General features: G+C 40.4%; 2 protein-coding genes across 3 annotated transcripts in view; one reads left to right on the plus strand and one right to left on the minus strand.

Moving 5' to 3' along the window:
- The window catches only part of USH1C (USH1 protein network component harmonin), a 45,671-nt gene extending 34,954 nt beyond the window's left edge, over positions 1-10,717 (minus strand). For both annotated transcript variants that reach the window (XM_036384949.2, XM_036384948.1), the window contains exons 1-4: positions 10,651-10,717; positions 6,430-6,497; positions 4,318-4,461; positions 3,692-3,830 (exon numbers count right to left, since the gene is read on the minus strand). In XM_036384949.2, coding sequence (XP_036240842.1) covers positions 3,692-3,830; positions 4,318-4,461; positions 6,430-6,497; positions 10,651-10,686 — 387 coding nt within the window. In that variant the 5' untranslated portion in view covers positions 10,687-10,717. The remainder of the gene's footprint in view (positions 1-3,691; positions 3,831-4,317; positions 4,462-6,429; positions 6,498-10,650) is intronic.
- Positions 10,718-14,096: 3,379 nt separating this feature from the next.
- Positions 14,097-26,650, plus strand: part of OTOG (otogelin) — a 92,348-nt gene continuing 79,794 nt past the window's right edge. Inside the window, exons 1-9 of the mRNA XM_036385139.1 lie at positions 14,097-14,148; positions 14,261-14,321; positions 14,418-14,472; positions 15,615-15,705; positions 22,926-23,018; positions 23,245-23,399; positions 23,800-23,918; positions 24,417-24,622; positions 26,176-26,306. Of these exons, the coding sequence (XP_036241032.1) occupies positions 14,097-14,148; positions 14,261-14,321; positions 14,418-14,472; positions 15,615-15,705; positions 22,926-23,018; positions 23,245-23,399; positions 23,800-23,918; positions 24,417-24,622; positions 26,176-26,306 (963 nt within the window). The remainder of the gene's footprint in view (positions 14,149-14,260; positions 14,322-14,417; positions 14,473-15,614; positions 15,706-22,925; positions 23,019-23,244; positions 23,400-23,799; positions 23,919-24,416; positions 24,623-26,175; positions 26,307-26,650) is intronic.

A 26,650-nucleotide genomic window follows, 5' to 3' on the forward strand; every position in this document is an offset into this window, starting at 1 on the left:
TAAAATACAGAATCAGACAAGCAGAGCACATTAGGCCTGCAGTTTATAGTTACATCCCTGACAGCTCTTGCCATCACTCATTTAACCAACTAACTGTTCCAAGCATTCAAAACCACATCCATCCACCCTATCCATCCTCTGTTGATTTTACAAATGTGGCAAAGGGGGAGGGTGGGCTTTTTGTTTGGTTTTATTTTAGTTCAAGATCCCCCCTCTTTGCTCACATCCTCCACATCATGCAGACTGTAACAGAGCATGGAGCCTGGTTTTGCACAAACCTGACCCTTTAAAAGGGTAACCTATCATGCTGTTACTGGCTGCCATGCCTTAACACACAGAAACCCCCAGTTTCAGGGCTGCAAATGGCAGTGCCATCCTGGGGCTTCTACACCAGCAGAACTCTCACTGTTCTGAGGATATCAGCATTCACTGAGTCAAATCTGTTCTCATCTCCCCAAGAGGCACTTGCAAAATTATAAATGCACACAAGAGCCTATTTTATTTTCCCTCCAGTATGGGAATGAGCTTTCCCCATACAGATATTTTTAATACTCTCCTTTACTAGACTGTCATCTTATTTCTGAAACTCAACACCCTTCACTCAACCTAATGACATTTGTATTGCTGACAGACAATGACTGAGGTTGCTTTACAAATAACCCAATCTAGGCTGAACTACAGAAGATCTATAGACATACAGCAAACTGCTTCTCTTTAGGATACTTGAACAGCTTTTCCTGAACAATGGTATCTAATATTGGAGTAATTAATAGCTGTTTTCATGTATTTTGTTACTTTTGTACAGGTATCACTGTATACCAAGCTAATGAATCAGAGCTGTAGAGATAAAAGTCTGTGGGACTGAGCAGAGTAGAACAGTAACAATTATTTTGGTATTATATCACAGTTTCCCCTTTCCCTATCCAACAGAGAGATGACAGACTTTTTAGAAAAAAGATGCAAACCTAACTTTTCTCAAGTAAAATGCCTATTATTTCTAACTTTTAACATGAGAAATATAATATTTAGTGCTTCTAGGAAATTGAAGGGCTTCATATAATAACATCAACTGTTTCAAATTTCCCATTTTGTATACTGCTTCCACTTTCATCATTCACACCAATCTCTTTGTATTCAGCAGAATCCTCACACACAAGTATCAAAAAGCAGTGGGGGCACGGGGGGGAGAGATGATGTCCATTTCTTAATGGAAGGACAAAACACTTGAACCTTTAGAGAAACTGTAGTCAAAAAAGGGTCAAACCTACAAGTGCCACAGAGAACCTTCATTATTATTTGGTCATTTTAATGTAATTTGGAAAGTACCTCAAGGAGAAAACATGCAATTTGAACTAGAAATTTTAAAAGCAGCAGGATGTAAAACTGATGGTATAATAGAAAATCATTATACCTCTCTCAGACTGCATTTTTGGGATTGAAAATGTGTAGAGATTTTGTTAAATAAATCAGGTGGGTGAAATTTCAGAAGCAGTTGGCTTTACTGTGAGACAGCAATTTAGAACAATGGGCTGCCTGTCAGGTCTTGTTATTCAGTGAGGTTCAGAAAGTGCCTAGTGCCACCTATTATTCAGGCACTTTAGGCTGAGCTTTAACACCACGTATCAAAAACTAGAAGCCAGGCAGTTACAGGAGCTGCAAAGCACCATCTGCCCATGTGAATTCATATAATCCCTAGCAAGTTCACAGTCAGTGTCAAGCATTCTTCCCCCTTATTGTCCCTGCTTTGTCAGCTGAACCCTAACAATGTTCTGAGTTGCAATAGAGTTCGTACACTCCAGCCCAAAGATCCTTTATAATCCCCCTCACTGACACCAACATGTCCAACAACGACCTTGGTCACAGAAAGCCAAGGGGCCTTTTTGTGTATAGAGAAAGCAGGACAACTGACATCCTAATAAGAGCACAACAGCTGAACATCCCTCCTTATGCAGTGATTATGTGTCAAAATGTTAGTGTGAAAGAAGCAGAGAAGCAGAGCTGCAACACAGCCTTAACACCAAAGTATTGGAATGTATTTAAGGCAGTGGCTAGTAAGTCCTTTATTGGTCAGCATCATTAGTGCCTTCCAATATTTTCCAGAAGATGTTTACAAAAGCCAAATAAGGGACTGGTCTTGATCTTTTTCTCAAGTTTCTAGCAGTTGTGGAAGGAAGCAGAGGCAATCTCTCCTATTGAGCTCACCCCAGCCCAGGAACAACTCCCTCGTCTACACTTCCCATTCTTGCTGTGTAACACAGAAGATGAGGTACATGAACTTTTGTAGTGCAAACTGAGAGGGTGCATCAAAGCCCTTTTCTGCAGTTGCCCATTGGCAAATCCCATGCTTAAATTAGGCTGAGGACACATAGAGCACAAGGTCTGTGCTGAGCTACAACACCCTCTCAGTTCTAACTGCACACAGAACTTGTGGTTTTATTCCAAGGAGTTTGTAAAGCATCCCCTGGATGCACCTGTCACACGTGCCAGTCATGCACCTCCTGTGCAGAGCAGGCTGACAGAAGAAGGAACTAATTCAAACATGATTCTGGATGGGATATACAGGTATGAATGCACAAACAGAAGGGCATGCACATACATGAAACAGAAAGAGGAACAGTTTAAATTTTAGAAAGCTTTCAGCATGAGTGACACAAACAGGGAAACCTAACTTCATCTGCTTTGTTGATAGATATTTATTTTTATTTTTTTCATCTAAGAGATTTGTGAGGTAATACTGAAGCATATCTACAAAAACATGCTAACTTAATTAAACTTAATTAAAATTAATGAATCATACTAGTCTAATATATTTTGGACTAGAGTTAAACGCAACCCTTAGCCATCAATACTTACAGCAGATATTCAGACTTGACAAATTAAAAGTAGCCAGCCATATTATATATATTATATTAGCATTTCCAGTCAGAAATTCAGACCTTTAGGACACCTTATCAGATTCAAAGTCTGATAGAAAGATGCAGACATTTGCCATAGCAATTTCTCACACCTCTCTTCACTAAGCAATGCTGCATTCAAAAAGAAACCAAACACCCAAAACTTCATTAATGAAAATTGCATAAGTATTGCAGTGTTTCTACACATAATTATTTTTGCCAACCTTTTTGGCAACTTCATGTATCCAAAATTCAATCACAGAAAGTGCAATTCTATGCAGTAAAGAGGATACTGGAAATAGTAAAAAATATGTTATTTATTTTATTGCATAAACTAAAATCCCCACAATCTATACATAAAGTCAAAGTAAATATTTCATTACACAAATGATACCTATGCAAGATGGAATTAACACTTTTAGTATTTATATGTTCTGTTCTACATTTAATCAAAACTTAGCATCTTAAAGCACTCTTCCACAGTCTAGAAATCCTTCATTCCATCTGCTTACATACAACTGTTGCTACTCATGAAGTATAAGCATTCCAGGAAAACCTTAAGCCTTCAAAAATTAGCATATCCCAAACAAGGAAAAAAAAAAAGGCTTACATATAATTAGGAAAAGCAAAATGAACATTTTTAATGACTTGATTCACCACTGGTATAATGGTATTTACCCTGGCATTACTTTACATGTAGGAATTCTATTTGAAGTGACAAAGAGCATCTTAGCAAAATCAATTTCTGAATGTTAAAGAACAACCATCAGCACCTAACATGAATAAAATTTTCTTACCTGAAGTCCAGCATTGTCTGCCTGTCCTCCTTTAACCAACTGGGAAATGAAGAGGCCACAGCTGAATTCCACTCCACCTCTTACACTTAATCCGAGCCCCTCAGGATTCAATCGATCCAATCTCACCTCTTTCAGCTTTCTGCAAAAATGGAACACACTTGAATGTTCAGCTGCATAACACCTTGTCTCAATAATGTTTCATATCAAAGTCAGACATTATTTTTCACTTATATAATTTAGGCATAAAAAGCAAGCTCACTGAAGTTTGGATGGATGTGTGTTAGTTAAAACCATCAAGTTTATTCATATGAAAAGATATTTGCAATCGCTGAAACTGCTTTTAGAGGGTTAGAGCAATGAGATTTTTTATTATTAAATTCAAGAAAAACGAGAAAATATTGGTTTGGCTCTTACCCTGCTTTTACTAGATTAAACCACTTGGCAAACAATTTAAGTACAGTACGCTTGGGTGTACTTCTAGCAAATATAGCAAAAGTAAAATAACTATGCGCAACTCTACACAGACAAACAAGATTTTACTCTGAATTTACCTCAGTAAACTCAGTATTTCTTGTTTTTTATTTAAGTTAGCTGCATTGTTTTGTTGTTGTTCTGCATTGTCTCACCGTGATCGTTTGGGTGTAAGCTGATCGTATTCCACCTGGTGTTTCAATGGGATGAGTGGGCGGATAGCATCGAACAGAGGCAACCTGCTTGGTTCATTAATCACCAGTTTTAGGTCCCCTACCAACACTGGGAGATTCATAGACCTGCAAAAACACAGCGACAAAACAAACACAGGTAAACAACGCACCAACAAAAAGTTTCATTTTATAAGTTGCTGTGCACATGGCTTCAATATTTGCATGTCCTTTCAAGCTACCAAAAGAGATATTTATGCAGATACTGGTTTGATGAAAGCAAACTAGCCCCTGAGAAAGCAAACCTTCTGTAAATAAAGAACATTTGCTTCAAAACATGTGACGTCTTCTATACATTCACTTGATATTTTAAGGTCATGCACATCATGTTTAGAGATGACATCTCCAATTTCATTCTCAGAATACCTACAAGATTTATGGAACCATTTGAAAATAACTTTCCAGATTAGACCCACCTGCCTAATGGATTTTTGTTTCCTTATTAGTTAGGGATCCTTGTAAGTAAATATAGGCTACAAGCTCTTTCCTTTCCTGAACTTAGAGTACTGACAAATTGTTTCAATCCAGGACAAAAAAAAAAAAATCCCAATATTCAGCAGCTAGAGCAAAGACTTTGTTTAAGTTCCAGTTTTTGTTCAAAATAAAATTTGAAGGGTAATTAACTAATCCACAAAACCTACAGAAGTCAAACTGTTGTAAACATTTATTTCTTGAGAGCTAAGCAAAGTGTCTCCTTGAAATTGTCAGCACTGAGATGGCTATAATCTACAAAATATACTTTGTTGTAGAGATGCAGGAGTGGAGGAACAGCTAAGGTTCAGTGGAGGAATATAAGATATTCAGTTAAATTTTTCTGTATTATTTACCTGTTCTCTTTTTTAAATTTACATTTCCTGGGACACAATATTTCTGAGGCATGGGCATTGAAAATACAGATCAGGAATACCTATAGGATTAGAGGTCAAATACTTCTGGAAGTACTATTCACAGTGAAGCAGAAATTAAGTGCTAACTCTAACAGCAAACGGACATATTTTGCCCTGGGATATTTCATAATGCATTCCCAGGAAGAGATACATCATTATATGTTCACAGAGATACTGAAAATTTTGCCCAAGACATTGCAGTTGTGGAAATTGAAGAAAAGTTGTCATATGCATTGTTAATTTTGTAACTGCAAGAAGATTTTAAATAATTCAGATCTGCTGAACCAATTGGCTTTCCAAACAACAGTCTTTATGAATGGAAAAGCAATTAGACAGACCTGAGTGAAACTGAATCAGATATGCAGCTGAATACTCCCATAACTACAAACATCAGATGGAAACATATACACTTCACTCAGCTGAGAAGCTTTTAATTACAATATGAATGGAAACAATGTCTAAAAGAGCCACTTGCCTGTGATCAATGGAAAATATATTCTCATCTTCTCTGAAAAACAATGGATCATGGGCTGATGTAATTTGCAATGAAACAAGTCTGAGGCAAATGTGGTTTAAACCAGTTCAGCAAAAGGGTTGGTAATAGGCCTATCACCTTTCCAATTTCTTACCATTGTGTTCTAATAAGCCAGAGTCATTAAACATGCCAAACAAATTCTAAGAGTTTATTTTTCCAGCTTTGTGAAGGACAGTTGCAAAGTTTTTATCTGAAAAGTTAGCACAAAATCTTTAAAAAGTGATGCCAGCGAAAACTTTGTATCAAACAAATAAGCACTATTTTGAAATATTAATGAACATTATTAATGCTCTCTGCCTCTTTCCTAAGAACAGTTTTATCATGCAGGAGCCTGCCCCCACACACCCCCAGATATGAATCCACCAAACTCTTTTAAAAAACTGCCAAGTCATGAAACCAAAGTAGCTTTATAAGTGATTACAGACATGCTCCTTCTCTGCCTGCAGGTTATGCTGCGAAACCACAAGATCTCATTAAACAGGATAAAAACCTCTTACTTCAATTACTTTTCTAGTAGCACATAGAAAGACTATTTAAATAATCATGAATATTAATTCTTCAAATTGAAAAAGACTAGTAGAATTCCACACCAACATATATAAAGCTAGATCTTACTGGTGGTACATCCGCAGCACATCATAAAGGTAATCCTTCTCCGCTTCATTGTCAATTAATAGATTGACCTGAAAACCCAAAGACACTATCATTAATCTCTGGCTTAATAGCCCCAAAAACTGAACATGAGAGACTTTCACAGATTCTTAAGCTGTAGAGCAAAAGTTCCATTAAGGAAAAAGAATTTTTTAAAGGTAAACATGTTTTGGCAACAGAGCATTACCTCACAGCATCATGCTTACAATGAGACTTTCTAAAATTAGTATGACAACAATTAGACAAGGTGGTGAATCCTGATATACTCTGTATGCTACATTTCCCCTCAGCAGTAGTATTATTACAGTAATATCATATTTGTCTTACCTGATAATCACTGTACTGTTGAATAAATGTCTTCAGAAACCTTTTTGGCCACTCATTAATGTAGCACATGCTGTCACAGATAAAACCACCGCGCTGAGATACAATCTCTGTGCTGTTGTCCAAACCACCGATTTCAGGAGCTCATTTATAGCATTATGCAAACTGCTACACCTCTGCTCCTCTTTGCTCCAGCTCTTAACTGATAGAACTTGCTAGTTATTCTTTCCTCCCCCACTAATAGTACCTTTACTTAAACCAGTGTCATATTACTATGCCTGCTCTTGGATAATTACAGTAAATTAAAGCAAAAGAAAACCAAACCTGAATTCTTACATGAGGAGTTCAATTTATATTCAGTGATAGTGAGACCCCCACTAATCTTACTTGTAGGGAGAGGTCACATCACATCAGTTTTACATCTGGACAAGCCTGATGTTTAGGAACACAATTTACATCTGACCTAAAGGGTAATATTACTGTGACGTGAAGACTGAGAAGCAATTTGCATACTTAAAGAAAGGCCCTTTCTTTGCAGGTTTGCAATGGTTTGTATTATGTTCTAAACTAAATACATGCTTCATATTCCTTTTGTCCCACTTGGCTCTCTAAAGCCAGCAAGTCTTCACATACCAGTGGTTTTCTATTACTTGTACCTCCTGGCTCTCTAAAGTCAGCAAGACTTCACATTCAGGTGGTTTTCTGTTACTTGTCTCCTCTGAAAAAAGACACTTTCAAAACCTAAAGGCCAGAAAGCTACATGCAGGTCAAGATTGCTTTACAGTTATACCAGTGAATACCATTTATTCACCACGAATTTCAAAACACATAGGATAAAGTCTGTCTTAAGAGGAAATAAAATATTTGCAATCAAAACTTCAGCAATACTGTGCACAGACTCAAGGCAAGGCTAATTGTAAAGGTAAAACTCAAGGTACAACTAATTCCAGCATCCATTTTTCACTTCCCTAACAGGTAAAATACAGAGCTCAATCCCCAATGCCAGCTAAGATACTGTATGAGCAGTGTCTCACAAAGAACATTAAATGCTTAAGTGCATCAACCCTACACAGCAAAGGGCCAAACCATCATCATCTCTTTTTCCTGACAGAGAAAGCAAAGATTAAGAATATTCAATTTTTCTCTTAATATGCTTGCTGTTGGATACATCCTCATTTCCTCTCAGAAAATGGAGGGCTACATCTAAATTCTGCTATTTCTTCTGACAAAATATTCAGTTTTTCTGTTTGACTCCTGCACTTCTCACCCTACACCAGCAACTTCCTCCTCCTCTGACCAAACTCAACACCCAGGTGATTTCTAATATATTCAGAATGCTACAGCTGGGTTAATCATCCTGGGCCACTCCTACTAATGGGTGATTCTCCTCCTGCTGCCTTCTCTTCCATCAATTATCACTGCATCATCGCCACCTGCATCTCATGCCATTTTCCTATTTCTTTAACTACTTGAGGTTAAATCTCACTGAAAACACATGCTTTACCTGGACTTATCATCAGCTTTAAAAACTGACTCTAATTTCATAAATCCTAAAATAGCATGCCCCCACTATTTAAAAAATAAATTAGCAGTGACATGGTATAACTTGGATCACAGAAGTATTTTAGTATCTATTTCTCAAGAAAATGACTGTAGAGTCATGGGATAGGTGATTTCACACCTTTTAAATGAAGGATATTTTAGAAAAATCACCTGGAGACAGCACTGGACAATTGGCTCTTGATGGCCCTGAGCATAGAGGGGTTGGGGCAGACAACCTCCAGGTGTCTCTTCTACCCTCAACCCTTCAGTGATTATTTAAAGAGTCTTTGTATTAGTTGTATCATTGATAATCCTAGAATACAGAGTTGTTTATGCTCCACTTCTCACTACATACACTGCACTGTTTTTCATAGAAATTTGTTGTCATCTTATCACAGGGGTTCCATACTGTTGTCTCCTTATCACAAAGGTTTCATACCTTCTTGGTGTTTCTCTGGGCAACTCCTCAGAGCACTGACTCTTTCTCCTTCACAAAGCAGCCACTGACTCCAGTTCCCCTCTCACCCAGCCACCCCACTCTCTTATAGCACTCTTCTTCTCAGTGGTTACAGCGGTGGCCTGGTAAAGTCAGGCCTGTTCCTAATCTTTGATAGTTGGCCCAGCTGCAACTCCTTAGGGGTAGGATTACTTTTTACATGATCTTTATTTTCTTATATTCTGTCTCCCTACAGAAATTAATAAAAAATCATCACACAATCTACACACATAAAAAAATGAAGTCTGTCAAGAAGTCTACCTAAGTTAATTCAGTGGAATAGAAGCTGTGGGGAGGAAAAAGCACATTTTTGGTGTGGAAAAAGTTCAGATGACGATAATGCAATATGTTAGCACTATTCCAATCTGCCAGATACCAAAGAAGAGTATGAAGTCCTGTTTAAGCTAGACAGATTTTGGAAAACTATTGAAGGAAGGAAAACTGGTTTGGATATGTAGCATATTTTACATTGTTGCTTGGTTGATAGGGAAACTGATTAAAATTGCTGAGGAAAAAAGAAACTCAGAAAAAAAGTTAAGTAAGACAACTGCCATTAACTGACGAAATTGAGATCTTGTAGTGAGCATCTTCACTGGTATGTCACAGAAAAAGTAAGCATCCAAGACTGTAGGTGCTGCAGAGGTCACTAGAAGCAGGATGATGCAAAATAAAAAAAAGAAAATACCTATTTCAATGTCTTCTAAGTCAGATAAAGCTGTCACTGATACCTGCATCCCAGCTGATTGCAGCAACACTGACAATACATCTCATGTTATCGGGGTGGGGCTTGAATGATTTATGAATTATAGCAGCAATGAAAGGGAGAAGGTTTAAAGTTCAAGACAGTAACCACCCACCTAGAAACAAGTCTTTACAGAAATGTTGCACAACCCATTGTTGAGTTATACAGTAATAGGGAGCAAGGCAGAAACAATGTGCTAGATGGCTACAGTCATCACGATGGAGTATCCAGGTCCTTAATGTTCTTGAACTCCAATTTGACATACAGAAGTGTTTCTGCAGTCCCTCTAATTCATCCTAACAATCCTTTGGTTAATGTGTTTATTATTATCAGGTGGCAGATACTTCTCTAAAACATTACATTACTTTGTGGAAATCGCACGTCCTAGCTGATAAAAACAAAACAAAACCCCCCCAAAACCCATAAAAAAACAAATCAACCACAACTTTCTTCACAAAACAAAGCAACCCTCACAAAATACTACAGAAAACCTTAATCAGAGAGAGTCCTAAACGGCTTGGCAAAAACATCTTTTACACACGTAAATTATTTTCCTCCTCCTTTCCTTAATTAGAGCTTTTTAGAGCGGTCTTCGCTCATACAATTTTGCGCTCTGCCGAGCACTTATTTAACCGGATAAATGACAAAACGACAAAATGCCAGGCAGCCCGAGCCGCTCCATGTATCAAATACGTTCGCACATGAGCGCACAACCGCGCCGGGGAATGTTAAGGTGGAACCGGAGCGGGCCGAGCCCCGCCGGGTGCGCGCAGGGCTGAGCGGGCACTGCCAGCGCCTGGACTCCAGCACCGGCTCCAACGGGGCATTAAACACAAATCAAACTGTTCTAAGCCCTGAAAAAGCTCATGCACTGGGGAACGATCCTCTTCTCTCCCTCTCTTTCCAAGGCCTTTAGCACCCATCCCGTCCCAGGAGGCTGCCACCCGCGCCGGTGGCAGGGCAGTGCAAAGTCCCTGAGCCTCTCCCTGCCTGCCCCGCGGCTCACCGGGGCATAGCCGTGCCCGGCCGGGGGGGCCGTGCCGCCCGCAGGCCTCCGCTCCGGCCGGCCCCGCCGCCTCACCTTGTGCCGGAACTCTCGGGCGACGCGGCGCTCCATGGTGCGGGCAATGCGCGGGTGCGGTGCGGGCTGCGGCTGCGGGAGGGGTGCGGGCAATGCGCGGGTGCGGTGCGGGGTGCGGCTGCGGGAGCGGTGCGGGCAATGCGCGGCTGCGGTGCGGGCAATGCGCGGGAGCGGTGCGGGCAATGCGCGGGTGCGGTGCGGGCAATGCGCGGGTGCGGTGCGGGTGCGGTGCGGGCAATGCGCGGGGCGGCTGCGCGGGCGAGGCCGCGCCCCGGGGCGGTGAGAGGCGCGCCCGCCGCCGCCTCCGGCATGCCCGAGATCGCAGGGCACGAGCAGCCGGGCACCGCTACCCGCGCTGGGCTTGAGGCCGGAACGGCCCAGAAAGTAAAAGGAAAATAAACATCCCTCCATACACGGCCCCTGCCCCGCGGTGTGCTGCCCGGGCTTCTCCCTGGGCTGATTTGTACAACTAGCTCTTCTTCTCAAACGGCACTCAGCTCCCATACCAATTTCTCGCCTGTATTTGTAGGTATGCATGCATGTCAGTAACACTAATAGTCAAGGAAAGCACGAATATGTCAACTTTAAAGCATATTAACACCCAGGTTAAAAACAAAACAACCAATCAAAAAACAATCTAGGCCCAAACAAACAGAAAAAAAAATTGCTTCAATAAATTGTTGTATGGCAAATAATCTCAACTTCTTTGTTTTTAGGTAAGCAAAGTGAAGGTAATTGATCATTGTCTAGATCAGACTTCCCCCAGCCTTTCCCACAATGTTGTTGCTTACAAATACAGCCTCTGACGTGGCTGCTGTGAGTAACTGCAGAAGAGTCAAGCTCGGTGCACCTGAAGAGGAACCTATTTCGGACTAATCTCTTTCATACTTTTTTGTCTTGCTGGTTCTTCTCCCACTTTCCCTACTGTGGTTCAACATCATAGATTTCCTCAATCAGGAGGGTAGTGAGTGGAGAACACCTGCTCACCCACGTCTCTTGGTCTCCATGCAGAATCACCTTTGAGAGAGAGAGAGAGAGAGCAGGGTTTACTTAAGGACAGGTAACTTACCTCTCCTCCTTCCAACAGAGTGGAAACTTGTATGAATGCATATAAAAGTGTGATTAAAAAGAAATCCATACTGTCATAAACCCCCCTGTGTTCTATTTTATTATTTCTGTGTGATAACTTCTGTAAGCTACACTGGTTCCTTAGAAACTGCTCTAAGCACTTGCAGATGGTTTTGCTGTGTTGGAGCATTTAAGCCATATGTACACTACCCATTTATCATATCCGGTGTCAGGAATATGAGAGGAGTGCATATTAAGCCTGTATACAAATAAATACAGTTGTTTTCAGAAAACGGTTTTCTCTTAAAATTGCAACTATTAATACATAAATCACTTTTACCTAAGTTCCAGTACCACACAATACCAAAAAGCTAGTCTCTCCACACAGATATAGAATTAAACACAGAGATACAGAATTTCTGCCACGGACATGCAAAACAAAACTATCTTGTATTTGAAAAGAGAGAGGAGACACAAAAAATTTAAAGCACACATAAGAACCCATGAATGTCGAGCCTTTAAATTTACATATAGTCTAGAACAATCATTGATTATCTATCAATAATTTCTAGAAGGCTTTACAGGAATAGATCTTATCCAAGCTCAAAGCTATGTACACTTGAAAGAAATTAACTGGTTTTTATAATACAGATAAGCTTCCCAGGAGTCAGAAACTCCTCCTCCACGTAGTAAAGAATTGTGAAATTGACTTCACTTGGTGATGTGAAAACTGCTCTGAATCATCGTGTACAGGACACAGTGCAGGAAGAATGACAAACTTGGTGGGCTGTTATTCTGCTGTTACATAAATTCATGTGCTCTACTGTACGTAAATATAAAGCAAACAAATCCACAAAGCTAACTCATGCTCCAAAACTGGAAGTTGGATAACCAGTAAATTTATTAAATGGTCCTGAAGTGTTCATTGCTTCAAATGCACCATGTATTAAAAGATGGTACAATTATGACTGTTTAGTATTTTTAGATAATGAAATCTTTCCTAGCAAGAAATCAAATTGCATCTAAATTGGTTCTAAATTATCTTCAATTCTTGTTTGCTACTTGTGGCGCAAAGAGAAAATGAACAAAATGAGCAGCTCATTTAGAAACAAAGAAATACATTAAAGTGTGTGCTGTGTAACCTGATCCCTGTTGCTTTTATCTACTTTCTCTACCTCCATTAACATAACTTGTATCAGTGAAAGTGCACCAAAGCCAAGCACATGCTGCACTCAGAGCAGACACAGGCTGAGGCTAGCACATAGTTCTAAAAATTTGTTTGGGGTTATTTGGAAAAGGCTGTTGTCAAAGTTAAAGGATATCTTTTATTCCTCACGTTTTTTTCTCTCAAGCGCATTCTCCCTCCAACACTTACAGGAGGGAACAGAATTCTCAGTGAAAACATCACTAGTTTTCCATCATTTCATTAGAAATGAAACACAAGAAACACAATCCACAGGGACAAATTACAAAGGCAGAAAAGAGATCTTTTTAATGACTTACTGTTAACAGACTTCCCAAAGCAGTCAGAAAAGGCCCCTTTTTATCTGAGACAGTTTCTCACCTGGTATGGGCAGCTTCTAAAGCTTCTGTCACAGGATATGCAAACCTGAAGAATGATGGGGAGAGAGACAGCAGCAGATGGGAAAGGGAAAATAGCAGGAAAGGTAACAGTGATAGGAGGAGAGAAAAGGGAAAAGACATAATGAAAGGAAGCAAATTTAATCATAAAGGGTGAAGAAAAGAAAGAAAAAAGAGGAGGAATAAACATGAAAAAGGCTCCAAAGAGAGCTCCAGAGTGTGAATTTATAGTAAAAAAAAAAAGTTATCAGAAGCTATGGAAATCATCCCTACGTTAGCTGCCTGCTGCATTCAGTGTATGTCTCGCTTATGTCTGTAGTTATTCAAGCCCTGACACCTCTTTCAGTGGGACCACTGCTCCGTGCTGAGCACAGACAAGATTTGCCGCTCCCGGCAGGAGCTGAGCGCTCGGTGCGTGCCCATCCATCCGCAGGAGCAGCCCCGGCTCCGCTGGACCCGGAGTGGCCGCTTAGAGCGGCGGTCCCGGCTGCTGCAGCCGAGACAGCGGCACACGAACCTCCCAAAACCGCAGAGGGCGGACAAGTGGAAGGGAATGCACAGAGGCGGCGAGGTCAGCGCCGGGCACGGCCAGGGCGGGAGCGGCGATGGCAGAGCCAGACCCGCTGCCGGGCCAGGGGCGGTGTCTGGGGCGGTGTCCGGGGTGGGTGCCGGGGCAGGGCCGGGCCGGGCCAGGGGCGGGCGGCGGATAAACCCCCCGGCCGCCCCGCCCGCCCGGGCGGGATGAGCTCGGGGCGCAGGTGGCGACCGGAGCTCCGCGGGAAGCCGCTGCCGCCCGCATGGAGACCCGGCTCCTCCTCTGGGCGCTGCTGGGCGTCTGGCTGTCCTCAGGTGAGTGTCCCGCCGGCCGGGGCATGGCATGGCATGTCATGGCAGGGCATGGCTGCGGGAGGGCGGACGGGGCAGTCCGGGCCATCGCTAACCTGCCGCCCTTGCCTTCCAGCCCTGTCTCCGTGGGGCGCCCGGGCGCAGCTCCCGGCCGATGGGGACCTGCCGCTCCCCAGGTAAGAGCCGGCCGGGGCACAGCGGGGCCTTTCCGGGCTGGGCGGGTGCCTGCGCTGCCCGGACCGAGCCGACGCTGCTCTTTTCTTCCCCCTCAGCCGAGGCACCGCCGTGGGAGCCCGGAGCGGGGGCGGCCTCGCCGCGGCGGTGCAGGTGAGGAGCGGCGGGCGGGCACCAGGGACCGGGCACCACGGCCCCTCACTGCGGACACCGGGCCGCTGGGATGGGCAGCTTCCCACCCGGCAGGCCCTGGAAAGAGAGCATCCACCACGCTGCTCTTGGGGCTGATAAGTTCCGGTGGTGTCAGGCTCACAGAGCTGCTGCCCGGGGAGATCCCTCTGAGGGGGCTGACGGTGCGGGACAGCGGGCAGCGTGTTCTGGTTGTCATCAGGATAACGTGCTCCTCAATAATATACCTGTATATTGCTGTGATACCATCTGTATTTTGGGTGGATGTTCTGCCCTTGGTGTTCAGGACTTGCTCTCGAATGTGTATTTTAACTCAGCCAGGAGGATTGTCAATCCTGAACGCAAGTTTAGTGTTAGAACAGCGAGAAAAGATGGTGTGATTGTGTCTAAAGCTTTAGCTTGTTCAAGAAGTTATGTGTTGTACAGAGTGTCCTTGCTCGAGGAAAAGCTGAGGTCAACAATTGCTTTGTGGGAGCCTTTTTGCCTCTCGGTAGAGGTAAACGAGCTGGCAGTATCGGGTCACTGCAGCTCAGCGCTCAGGTTTTTGGATGTGGTTTGTCTTGGCAACTCGACTGTGTCGCTCATGGCACATTGCTGAAATGTAATTAGGGTGTGTGGTTCCCGCTCCCTTGTTCGAGGGTGGGAAAAGGAAGGATTGCTTTGTAGTCCTTGTTCCTGGCTCCTCAGAGGGAGTCACCTTTCTCTCTGCTTTCTCCCCGCTCTTTCTGGGAAAAGCTCAGCAAAGAAAAAATGTCACATAACTGCAAACATGTAGCCAAATCAACCACCAATAGTAGTGAATGCTCCTGGATTTAGGTTCTCCCACCAAGAATACAAGATAGAGTAATAAACTTTTTGTTTCTTTTTGGGCTGGCCTACTGAGCAGAAATCTTCAGTAAGGAGTATATTTAGGAGGAAGGAAGAAGGAAAAATATTGGAGTCTTGAGTAGAGTATACTTTTAACTTTACAATAGTGTTTTTTGAGAACTTTATAATAAGCCAATACAAAGCAATGATCTTACTAAAAATGGTAAATTTACTGACAGACTGAAGAGACTTTTAGGTGTTTTGTTTATAGCTGCTGATTTCTTTGTTCTTTCTGAAAGGAGTCTGGAATGGCAGTTCATAACACTTCACCTACAGCAATGTCCGTGTCCTGGAACAGGAGAATTCACAGTATGAAATGTGGACCATCCAGTAAGTTATTTATGTTTCTACATAAAGGGACTTCTCTTGTCCCTTACTTTCTGCATTGTTTAATCATTCTTAAGAAGAAAAAAAAATATCCTTAAATAGATAATACAGGCCTTAATGGTAATGAGGCTTTACCTTGTTTGGTTTCAAAGGTACACAGGAGAATGGAAATTTGTCATGGAGTTTCACCTAGCTTTAAGTTTACACCTGGTTCTGATTTGATAATCTGGGAGACTATTCCTAACCACAGGTTTTGTAATAAAGAGTTGTCAGAAAAGAGTTTTAATAGTAGTATATCTAAAAATGTGGATTGATATTTAGACACCAGTAACTTGCCTATCCTGTACCTTTTTTGTACTTGGAGAGTGTTTGTTTGTTTCTCCTGAGGTAACCTCCAGGTGCTTTTTGTGTGTACTATCTATGGGTTACCAGGATAAGGTCCTTTTGGCCACCAGCTTGCAGTAGTGGGCATTTGTTTGAGAATGTGCATCTTTGGTTTTTTGGCTCATCTTGTATTCACAAGTTAAGTGGACAGGCTTAAAATACCTTTGCTAAAGGGTAAAGATTTTCTGTGTTAATTCTGAGAAGGGTCTGTGTCACGCTTGTTTTGTACAAAGGAGGCAAAATAACTCGGAGTAACTTTAGTTAGCAATGCTAACCCTCTAGTTTCTCTGCAGTCAGCCTGACTGCACTGGATGTGGGACCTACCTTACAGTGAGTAGTCTCAATTTGCATCCCATAACTTTACAGCCCAAAAAGCAAGATGATATGTGGAATGGACTCATAAATGGTGACTAGGGTTGTGTCATGTCCAAAAGCTTTTAATGTCTTCAGTATGCAGTATTTTCTGAAGCTTTTGGGAAGTGTGTAGCTGAACGTTGAAGGAGTGATACAAGAGTTTAGGGAAGCATAATATTGCTCAAATAAAAATTATTACCTATGAATATCTCTCCAGTAGATGAAAAAAATCATAGCTATTGTATGATAAAATTGCTTTAAAATGCTAGCTCTCTGTACTGATAAAACTTCCTCTGTTTTTGAGGCTTGCACCATCTTACTGACCAAGAAGTTGCTATGCTTTTTTTTAATACTAAATAAAGCAGCTGACAAAAAGAAGATATACAGATCATGCTGAGAAATTAGTTGTCATAATTGTTTGTTTCCCTGGGTTCAGTCTTTGCCTAGTGAAAATTTCTTTAATTAAAATTAGTAGGTTTCATTTTTTGCTTCAGATCTGGAAAAAAGCTTCTAAGATGTGTTACTGTTCAAGTGTGCAATAAAAACTATGCACATAAACCCTTTTCATGACTTCTGTTAAAGAGCTTTTGTCAAGCTTTGTGTGCTGAAGTTTATTGCTTCTTAAATAGCCCTAATATTTAAGAAATGGAAGAACAAATGTGGAGCTAGGGAGAGTAAAATATTTACAGATGTCTCATGCTAACTCATCACATGGGTAAGCTTCTAGAGGAAGATGCAGTTATGATGGCAAGAATTAGGTTCTATTGCTCTCTGTAGATGTAACAGTACAAAGTTGTTGGTTTCATTCTAATTTGTCTTTCTGTGAGGCAAAGCTACTCAGTGTGGGTTTTCCATTTCTGATGTATTGGTTTTGGAAAGGCTATGCTGTTGAACACACACCTTAAAAGGAACACAAGTCTTAAAAATTATCAGTGATTGCCCATACTTGAAGACAAATAAAATCGGCATTATTAAACTCTTTTAAAAACAGTAGAATGCATAGGCTTGGAAGTTTGCTTTTTAAATCACAGTAAAGTGTGTGGCAGTTGGAGTCTATTGTCTGTGTGTGAAAGATGTATTACAAAACAAAAAAATAACCTGATCTGGTTCGTACAGTGCTCCTAATACTTAGAAAAATAGTTTTCCTTTTGGTCTTTCCAATTTAAAGAGAGATGCAAGCTGTGGTAACTCTGCCCATGGAGTGGATTTACAATAATCTGTGGATATGTGAAATAATGAGCCTTCTTTGTTTACAAACCTGAACATATGGAAGCCCAAATCAATGACAAAAAACCCAAACCAAAACAGCAAGGTAGCCTGTCAGCTGCTTTCTCTGCTTTAGCAATGTCTCTAAAAAATTTATTCTTTTAAATACTTGTAGAACTGTGATTATAATGAAATTATATTGCAGTCATTTCTTCCTGCAATACCAGTTTTTCTTGCATTCTGTGCCTCTATAAGAAGATAAACCAATGTGTTTTATATGGAATAACTTTTACCAAGAGATATCTTTGCCTTTGTGTTGTATTAGTCAACTGACAGCATTTCAGAAAGTGATGTTGTGTCTTACCTATCAATGAAACAAAAAATTTGCTGTAGCACAAGCAAATGCCAAGAGAAAAGTTCTGTGTTAATTTCTTGTAGCCAGGGAACATAGGATTTGAAATGTGTATCAGAATAATTGAAGTTAACATGTTGTTTATGTAACTGTTCAACTTTTAACTTCCTTCAACACAAATCTTATTCATGCAAAATTTAAAAAATAACAAACAATTAACAATTAATTTTTTTTTTTGTAAAAAAGCCCCAAGCCTCAGACAGCAAACTCCTGAGCTAAAATGTATTAAGAACCTTGAACAGGAAAACCAAATTATTTCTGGAAGTATTTAGGCTACTGCTGAGAATTTCTAACATTCTAAGCACTACAGATTTTCTTGTGTTGAAATGCTGTAGCAGGCATGATTCATGGAAGTCACAGAAGATGTCTAGTCCCTTACAATGTGTGCTTGACAACTGATTTCAGGAGGTGTACCAGAACAGAAAATATGCAGAAGGCTCCAGAAAATAACTGGAAGGCTCTTAAAATAGAAGGGGTAAAATCTCATTCCCCTCAGAATACCAGAGAGGAAAATTTTACATCCTGTAAAATTGCATCCTGCTGAAGCTTGCGTGCTAGGGAAAACCTGTGCCACTGCAGGCAGGTGCTCTCAAAGACTGTGAAGTTGAAGGGTAAAAAAGATTGCAGGAAAGACTTGTATTAATTATCCCATAGCTGAAGGAGCACCTGAAACTTGCACCTAGAGAAACGTGCAGTGGAAATTATGCAGAGTTACAAAATACAGAATTTCAAGGAAGTTGACTGCAAAAACTCAAATACTACATTTTAAGTACATATTCTACTCTTTTATGTGTGGCTCTAGATCTAATTTAGGTTGCTTGCAAATTCTTACCTGCTTTGCTTTTTCACATTTCCATTCAAGAATAAGATTTGATTTTTAACTAGTTATTTTAGTACTGTGATTACCTTCAGACTCTTCAACTGAACTACTCTTCAAATATTTCATAGGTACTTTAAAATGTGTAATTTTTAAAGAATTCTGAAAAATATAATTCCTCTTTCTGTAAATGACCTCAAATTTCTAAAGCTGCTTGGGCTGAAGTTGATATCGAGGCAGAATCATAAGTGAAGGCATGGGCTGGATCTTGTATCTATCTTGCTTCAGCAAAACTTTATCACTTCAGATTTCTACATTAATCTTTCATACTCAGCTTTTCTGTCCAAGCAAAGCTAGTAGTGAATGCCCTGGATGGAAACCTGTGTCTACCATTTTGCATTGAGCAATTTTTTTTCATGCTGTGTTATAAATAGTAGAAAAATAGTAGCACTAAGAAGTACTTAATGTTTTACAGAAAAATACTCATAGGATGGTACAAATCAGGCACAAACCTTCAAGAATTCGTAGTGTACTGGTGACAGTGGTATGTTACTGTGAGGTTAGACCTGAGCTCAAGCATTTGTATTCACGTGATAGTTAAAGCAAAAATCAAGTGTTTCAAAACTGATGTTTCCCCAAATGAAAGTGAAAAACCCCTTTATTTTAGAGGTCTCTTTCATTTAGTATCTTTTGTGTGGAGTACATAGAGAAGATTTCTTTGCAGCTACCTCCTTGTGCTCCAAGAGGAGAACATTTCTTTAGTGACTATCTCACTTCATGCTGAAGGGCTCCACACTATATAAATTCCTTATTTTATTCCTAATGAGCATGTTGGATCAGAAGACCAAATCATGGATGAACAAGTCAGGATATAGAGTTCAACTGGAACTGAAATAAATTCAAGAGATTTTAAGTAATCATTGGAGAAGTAATGTAAGAAAACAGATAAAGCTAAGTGTGCACCATATCAGATCTGCAAAGCCACAAAATACATTGTATCAATAATAATACTTCAAGATAAACGTGTATTTTGGTGGAGATGCAAGATGCCTTTGAACAGCTATCATGATGCTGCTAAGGAATGTCTCTGTGAGGAGCTTGGGCACTGCTCTGCAGAACCCCTTGCGGTGATGTGGGCTGGATTACGGTCACACTTTTTCAAAGGCTCTGATAAGTAATGGGCTCAAGGTTCTGCTACTGCTCATAGAAGGGTTTAAAAGGGGAGTGAACTGAAAAGGAGGCCCGTGTGCTCAAGGGACTAAAATAACCCTACCCATGGGGCTGCAGCCTGGTCAGTAATTACAGGGCTTGAGTCTTAAAGCTGAGAGCAGCAGAGAAGAATTCAGACCTGTATTAAAAGATGATCCCAAGTCTTCATCTTATTTGATAAGGAATTTGAGGCTGATTGCTTCATCATAGCAATGATGGAATTATCAGGGTGATCTTCAGGTTCTAGGGGCATTATCGCCCATTATTACTTATGTGAGTCAAATCATGCCACTTAGGCCTACTATTTTCTGCTAGAAAATTCTCACCAGTTTTCAGTTTCAGATTCCAACCCAGTGCACTCAGCTGGCATAATGTCAAAGGGGAAAGAGGAGCTGAGAGTTTTTAATAGGTGTTGCTTTCAGGTTAATTGAGGACAAAATATTCTTCTGTAAGTTTTCCTAATTTTAACTTTCAGTTAGTCTTGATGTCTTTTCCATTTCTGCAAGTATGAAAATGTTTCTCACATTTCTAGGGGAGAGATAAACTTTTGATGTGGTCATATGGGTTAGCTTATTCAAAGAGCTCATATTCCTTTAATGACAAAGATTAGAATGAATCCCTTGTTACAGGATATTTATTCTGAATACTTTGGGAAGTATTTCTGTGTTAATGGATCAGAATGGGATGATTCAAGGAGGCCACATTTACAGCAGTAGGAGCACTAAATGTGATCTGAAGCAGTGCTGCTTTCCTCATTACCTGCTTAATGTTAACTAATGTTTGCACACACAGGTGTTCTATGCAGTGTAAGGAAAGGCAGTTAACAGTGATGTAAAAAGGGATCTAAACAAATACAACAGCTGAGATCATAGTATTTTCTTAGAACCATACACACACAGACAAAAGAGATCTTTATATAGAAGAAAATACTCATGATGGAGTAGTTTGGTTTTTTGATTCAGGTCTGCTAACACCCTTTCTCTCTAAAAGAGAGCCAGGGAGATCCTTCACAGTGACAGCAAGGGTCCCCAGGTCAGCTGACTGTTTGCACAATCTGAACAAACATGTCTTGGAGCAGGTCACCTGAGCCATGCTTAGAGAGGAATCATTCAACCTGAAACATCAAAAGGGGGCTAACTTCCTCTACAGCTCAGAGGAACATGACTTGCAGCCTAATTGCACATTATTGTAACCAGACAGGCAACAGGGCACAATCCTAGAGAAGCAAAGAACAGAGAGCAGAGCTCTGGTTACACAGGTCTCACGACACTCAAGATGAAAGAGATCAATGTCTGCCTCTCTTGACAAGAGGAACAGGCTTTTGCATTATTGACAAGATTGGTCTCTGTGAGCATGTAAATGAGATGGCTCAGTCAGGGTGAGTATGGACCTTTCTGCACGGTGCTTGCATTATTTTATTGACCTGACACTGGCCAGGCAAGGCAAGGAGCAGGGTAGTTGGGCTCGCAGGCGAAGAAGCACTGCCTTTTACTTTGTCTACCTGCCTTGCTCTTTTGAGCATGGCCTTTTTTTTTTTCCTCCTTTTTTTCCTTCTTTTTTTTTTATTTGGAGGGTGGGAGGCTGCTTGTTGAAAGTAAGGCAATCAAAATTAATTGTATGGATATTTTGCAAGTCTTCAGATAATTACTTCGTGTTTATCATGTGATTGCAAATGGAAATGGTAATGGCTTGAAGTTGAAAGGGGGTAAATTTAGATAATATATTATCTAAAGCTATTAATAAGAGATTATTTACTATAAGGGTGGTGAGACACTAGAATAGGTTGCTCAGAGGTGTGGCTGCCCCATCCTTGGAAGTGTTCAAGGCGAGGTGAGATGGGGCTTTTGAGAGACCTGCTCCAGTGGGGCTGGAACAGGATGATCTTTAAGGTGCCTTCCAACCCAAACCACTCTAGGATTATTTTTCAAGAATAATGTATTTGTAAAGATAAAGAAAGAAAGCTGAGCCTTCAGTTTGTATCTTCCCGAAAACAGTTTCTTCTGAGCAACTTATCTGCTTTCTGCGACAAAAGCAATGTCAGTTTGTGTTCTAAAAAAACTTTTATAATTGTAAAATAGCAAATTATTAAAATGAAAATCCGTTCCTAAACAAACTTTATAGGAGCAAATACCAGCAAAATTAGAAGATTTAATAATGAAATTTAAATTTAGTAACGGAAACTTTGTTTCTGCTTGTGCACGTTTTTCTTTAGACTGTGAAAACTTTTGTCATATTTTGATAGGGATATCACGGGGAAAATTGAAATTTAAAAAAAAACCCAAACCAAAACAGCACCTCCCTCCCCCAAGCCCAAACCCAAACCTGTCATTGCAAGTCAGGGATCTGTGTCTTTGTGGAAAGTGCTTGTGGATGGTGTACTTGGAAGCTGTGAGGTGGAAGGAGGGCAGGCAGATGAAGACACACAGCTGGGATCAGAACCTATGTGTTTGTAAGGTAGCTTGCTCTCCTCCTGGCAGAGCTTACCCACAGGCTGTCACTAGTGTGTGGATGTGGGCTCTGGGCTTCTTTGTGGTGCAGTACTTGTTCACTTCCTCTAGTTGTTGCTTAGGGGACTGAAAACATGCCAGACTAACAGATGTCACTGACGTTTTAATTTGGTTTCTCTAAAGGTGCAATAGCTTTATTGATCTGGCTGTGTAACTTGGGTTGAGGCCTTCACACTGTTTCATTTTTGTGGGCCTGGTTGGGTTCTCCAGGACACTTTATTGCTGAGCTAGCAACTCCTGTCCTTCTCAGAGTTATATTCATTGAGAGAACTGGGTCTTAAGAAAAAAACCTGTCAGACTTTACTTTTTACATGCTTTTTTTGCTTCCATTCAGATTCACTTGCATGTTTTAATGGAGGTGAGTGTGTGTACAGAGAGCTGTGCAACTGCAGTCGGTTTAATGCGACGGGGCCGCGATGCCAGACAGGTGTGTGAAAAGAGAAATCTGACTGGGTTTCTGGGCTTGCACTCATGCTCCCACAGCTACAGTGACTACTCTCTGCCTAAAGCTTCCCTTCATGCTGCAGCATTTTCTCCCTCCTTTCTTTTATGTCATTATATTTCACAGCATGTCGCATGCACTGCCCCATCTCAGCTCCTGCTCGTATCAAAAAACCTGGCGCTTGTGTCTCAAGTGACTCTCCTTTTGTTAGTGTATAACACAGGTGCTGAAAGAGATCACATCTGCAGGACATGGGGCCAGTATAATTTTGAAACTTTTGATGGACTCTATTATTACTTTTCTGGGAAATCCACATATGCCCTTGTGAGACATGCTGAATTAGATGAGCAGAGCTTTTCCATACAGGTAGGGAATGGCACTTCTACCTTCTTTTGAACTGTTGTTGAACATGCTAATAGTGTAATAATTTCAGGAGATTAAAATAACTTGAAACTATAGTAGGGGGTTGTAAAATGTAATCTAGATGTGATATTTAACATGATGTGGGCTATGTGTTATGATAGCATAGAATGTGAACAGCTGGAATAAGACTGATGTGTGTCCTTCCAAAGCCTGCTTTGTTCACTCAAAGCTGTGAAAAGACCACTCCATGACCATGGCTATGGAAACACTGCTCAGTTTTTTCCACAAGAGGGGGACCAAGCTTCTTGTTCCCATGCTGAATGCATATTTGGGGGTACTAGTTCTGTTACGTGTTTATTTCAAAGAATTTAATTAAAGCATTGACTTTCATTTTATTTGGCAGGTGAATAATGATCCTGAATGCCATTCTTCTCCTTATTCCTGCAAAAGGTCCATTAGTTTATTCTTTTCTGGAGATGAACAGATCAAGATGAGCAGTGAAGTCACCTATAAAGGATTTGGGTAATTGCAGTCATGTTTCTAATGCTGTGGTTACACTGGTGTTAATATCATGGTACCCTTTTGATAACAGATGTAAAGTTATTCCTTGGTAGGCTGAAAAAGCACCCAGACCAGAGCTGCAATAATTACTCTCCATTTACAGAGTAGTGTCTGAGAAAGGTGATACCTAAATTAGTGGTATTTAGAATTAAGTATAATCATTGGCGTTCATGATTTTTGCTGTTATTTGCAAATTCATCTGGTTTAGTGGAGTTATTCAATATTTACATCAGAGTTTTTCAGTTCTATAAGGAAGGCATCAGCAAGTAATTTATTTTTAATGGTTACATTTCCGAACATAATATTATTTTGGCTTCTGTGTGTAAAAACTTATTTTTATTTATTTCAAATAAAATGTAAATATAGATTATAAATATATACATATAAAATAGGTTTATATTTATTTTTATTTATTTTTTTTAATGGTTATGCTTCCTAACCTAATATTTGTGGTTCCAGAGTAAAATTACCTTATGTTATTGGAAACTTACACATCCAGAAACTAGCTGGATACTTCCTGGTCAGGCACCAGTATGCCTTTACCCTGGCTTGGGATGGTACATCTGCAGTGTACATCAAAATGGCACCAGAGTACCTGGGCAAAACCCATGGACTGTGTGGAAACAATAATGCTATTCTGCAGGATGATCTGGAAACTAGTTATGGTGAGTATTTAATATATTTGTTGTGTAATGTGTTGGTTTTTAGTGTTTTTTTTTCCTGGTGAAATAAATGTTACTTAATTTTCAGTTGTAATGCTGATTGAATTTAAGATGGGTGGCTTTTGAAATGGAAAATATTATATGGAAATATTTCTACTGAATGATATTTAGTGAAGAGGAACAATTTAAATGTAGGTGGGGATCTAGGGAGGAAGATCTTAAAGCTGTCATGCTCAATTACCTACAATGTGTTTGTACTTCACTTTCCTGGGACCTGAAAGGTAAAATCTGTTTTTAGATGTTCACCGCCCTTCTAGAAATTTTGAGGCCTGTGGAAGCCTGAGGTATTGCAATTGGAAATAAATTGATAATTAGTAAATCAAATTAATGAAAACTATCAAATCTTGTTTGATCTGGCATTTCATATGTGCTAACGCTTTCAAAAATAATCAGTGGTCTTTCAATGTCAACTTCAGACACTGCCAAAAGGCTTTCCTTTCAGTAAATAAATAGTGAGTGAAGACAAGTATATAATGAGTAAGGAAAAAAAAAAAACCAGGAGGAAAAGACCGGGTCCCTTGAAAAGTATCCTAAGTGAGGCCATAAAAACTTTTGGGGATCATTGCTTTAGGTTATTCAGCTGTTGGCTCCTCCTCTTTAACCTGAGGATGTTCCTGTAGAGCACTCCTTCAAAGCTCAGAGTGGCTGTGGTCTCCTCTGTTGTTTGTGCCTTCTCCTCAGTTTCAGAAAGCACCATCCCTGCCCTGTTAACAGTCATTACCCCGACTCATACTTTGCTCACTAAATCAAGGTCAAGGGGTCATTTCCCCAGAGACTTTTCTCTCTCCTCTCACCTCTCTCACCATCCCTTAAATCTGCATTTGGAGCACAAGTGAGTGAATTCACCATGCATGAGCTTTATCCACTTGGCTTGGGGAGCAGTAGTAGTAATGTGGCAAGATAGGTATTTGTGGATAATCCAAGCAGTAATCAATGTCACCACCTGCCCAAGGTGAATAATAATGATGGATTTGTTGGTTTAACCCTAGCATGGACATTTCTACTTAAATAAGAGTTGCACCTGTATTTCAGTAATTCAGACAATCATTTTGTACCATTGCAATGACCCAGGAATGCCTCATCTTCCTTAGGTTTTGGACTCCCTGTCGGGCTTTCTATTAAAAAGTAGCAGCATTAACCTATGTCTGATTTATTAATTTATTTAAGCTTTAATTGAACCTTTTCTTTATTCCATCGATGGATTAAGGTAGGCGTGGTCCTTCTCCCTTAAATCCCTTCCTTGCCAAGTTGCTTAAGCTGCTTTCTGCCACCTGAAAGCCCACTTTTCTAGTGGGCTTTAGAAGTAGAAGTATTTAGAAGTATTTTCTGCTTCTTGAAAGGACCAGATTGATTTCAGCTGATTCACTTAGCAGAGGGAAGGGTGGGGTGTTCTGTTCTTGGTGTGCTTTGCTTATTGAAATGTTTCCCTGGGAAATCCTATAGAAACACTTATTCTCTGAAGTCAGTGTGTGACTCTGTGTGTGTGTCTTGTCCAGGAAAACTGACAGATGATGTAACAGAATTCGTAGAGAGCTGGCAGGAAAATCCTCCACAAGGAACTCCTGACTGGGAAAAATCTCTGCTCAGTGAACCACCGTGCCTGACACAAAGCCATGACTCTCTGCAGGTTTGGGTCAACACAAAAGCATTATTGACATAGCTGGTGATTTTAATTGGAGCAAGAATTTGACTTAATTTGAATTTTCAATGAATTATTTGACAATTATTTAAAGCTTTGAAGGAAACTGGAAATATTTGCATCTTTTTTTGGAGGAGAGATGAATTAAAATGCTTGCTGCAACAGGTCTTACCTTGTCCTCTCATCACCCCATTGCCCCCCCCTTTCTGCCGTATTTAAATCTTGATCTGTTCAAATATTATACTGGCTGCATAGCAGCCAATAGAACTGTTTGACTATGAAGCTGAATGAGTCACAAGTTGTAAAATGCATGATTCTTCTAGAACTTATCC

The sequence above is a fragment of the Molothrus ater genome, chromosome 6 (assembly GCF_012460135.2).
Source record: "Molothrus ater isolate BHLD 08-10-18 breed brown headed cowbird chromosome 6, BPBGC_Mater_1.1, whole genome shotgun sequence".
Lineage (NCBI taxonomy): Eukaryota > Metazoa > Chordata > Aves > Passeriformes > Icteridae > Molothrus > Molothrus ater.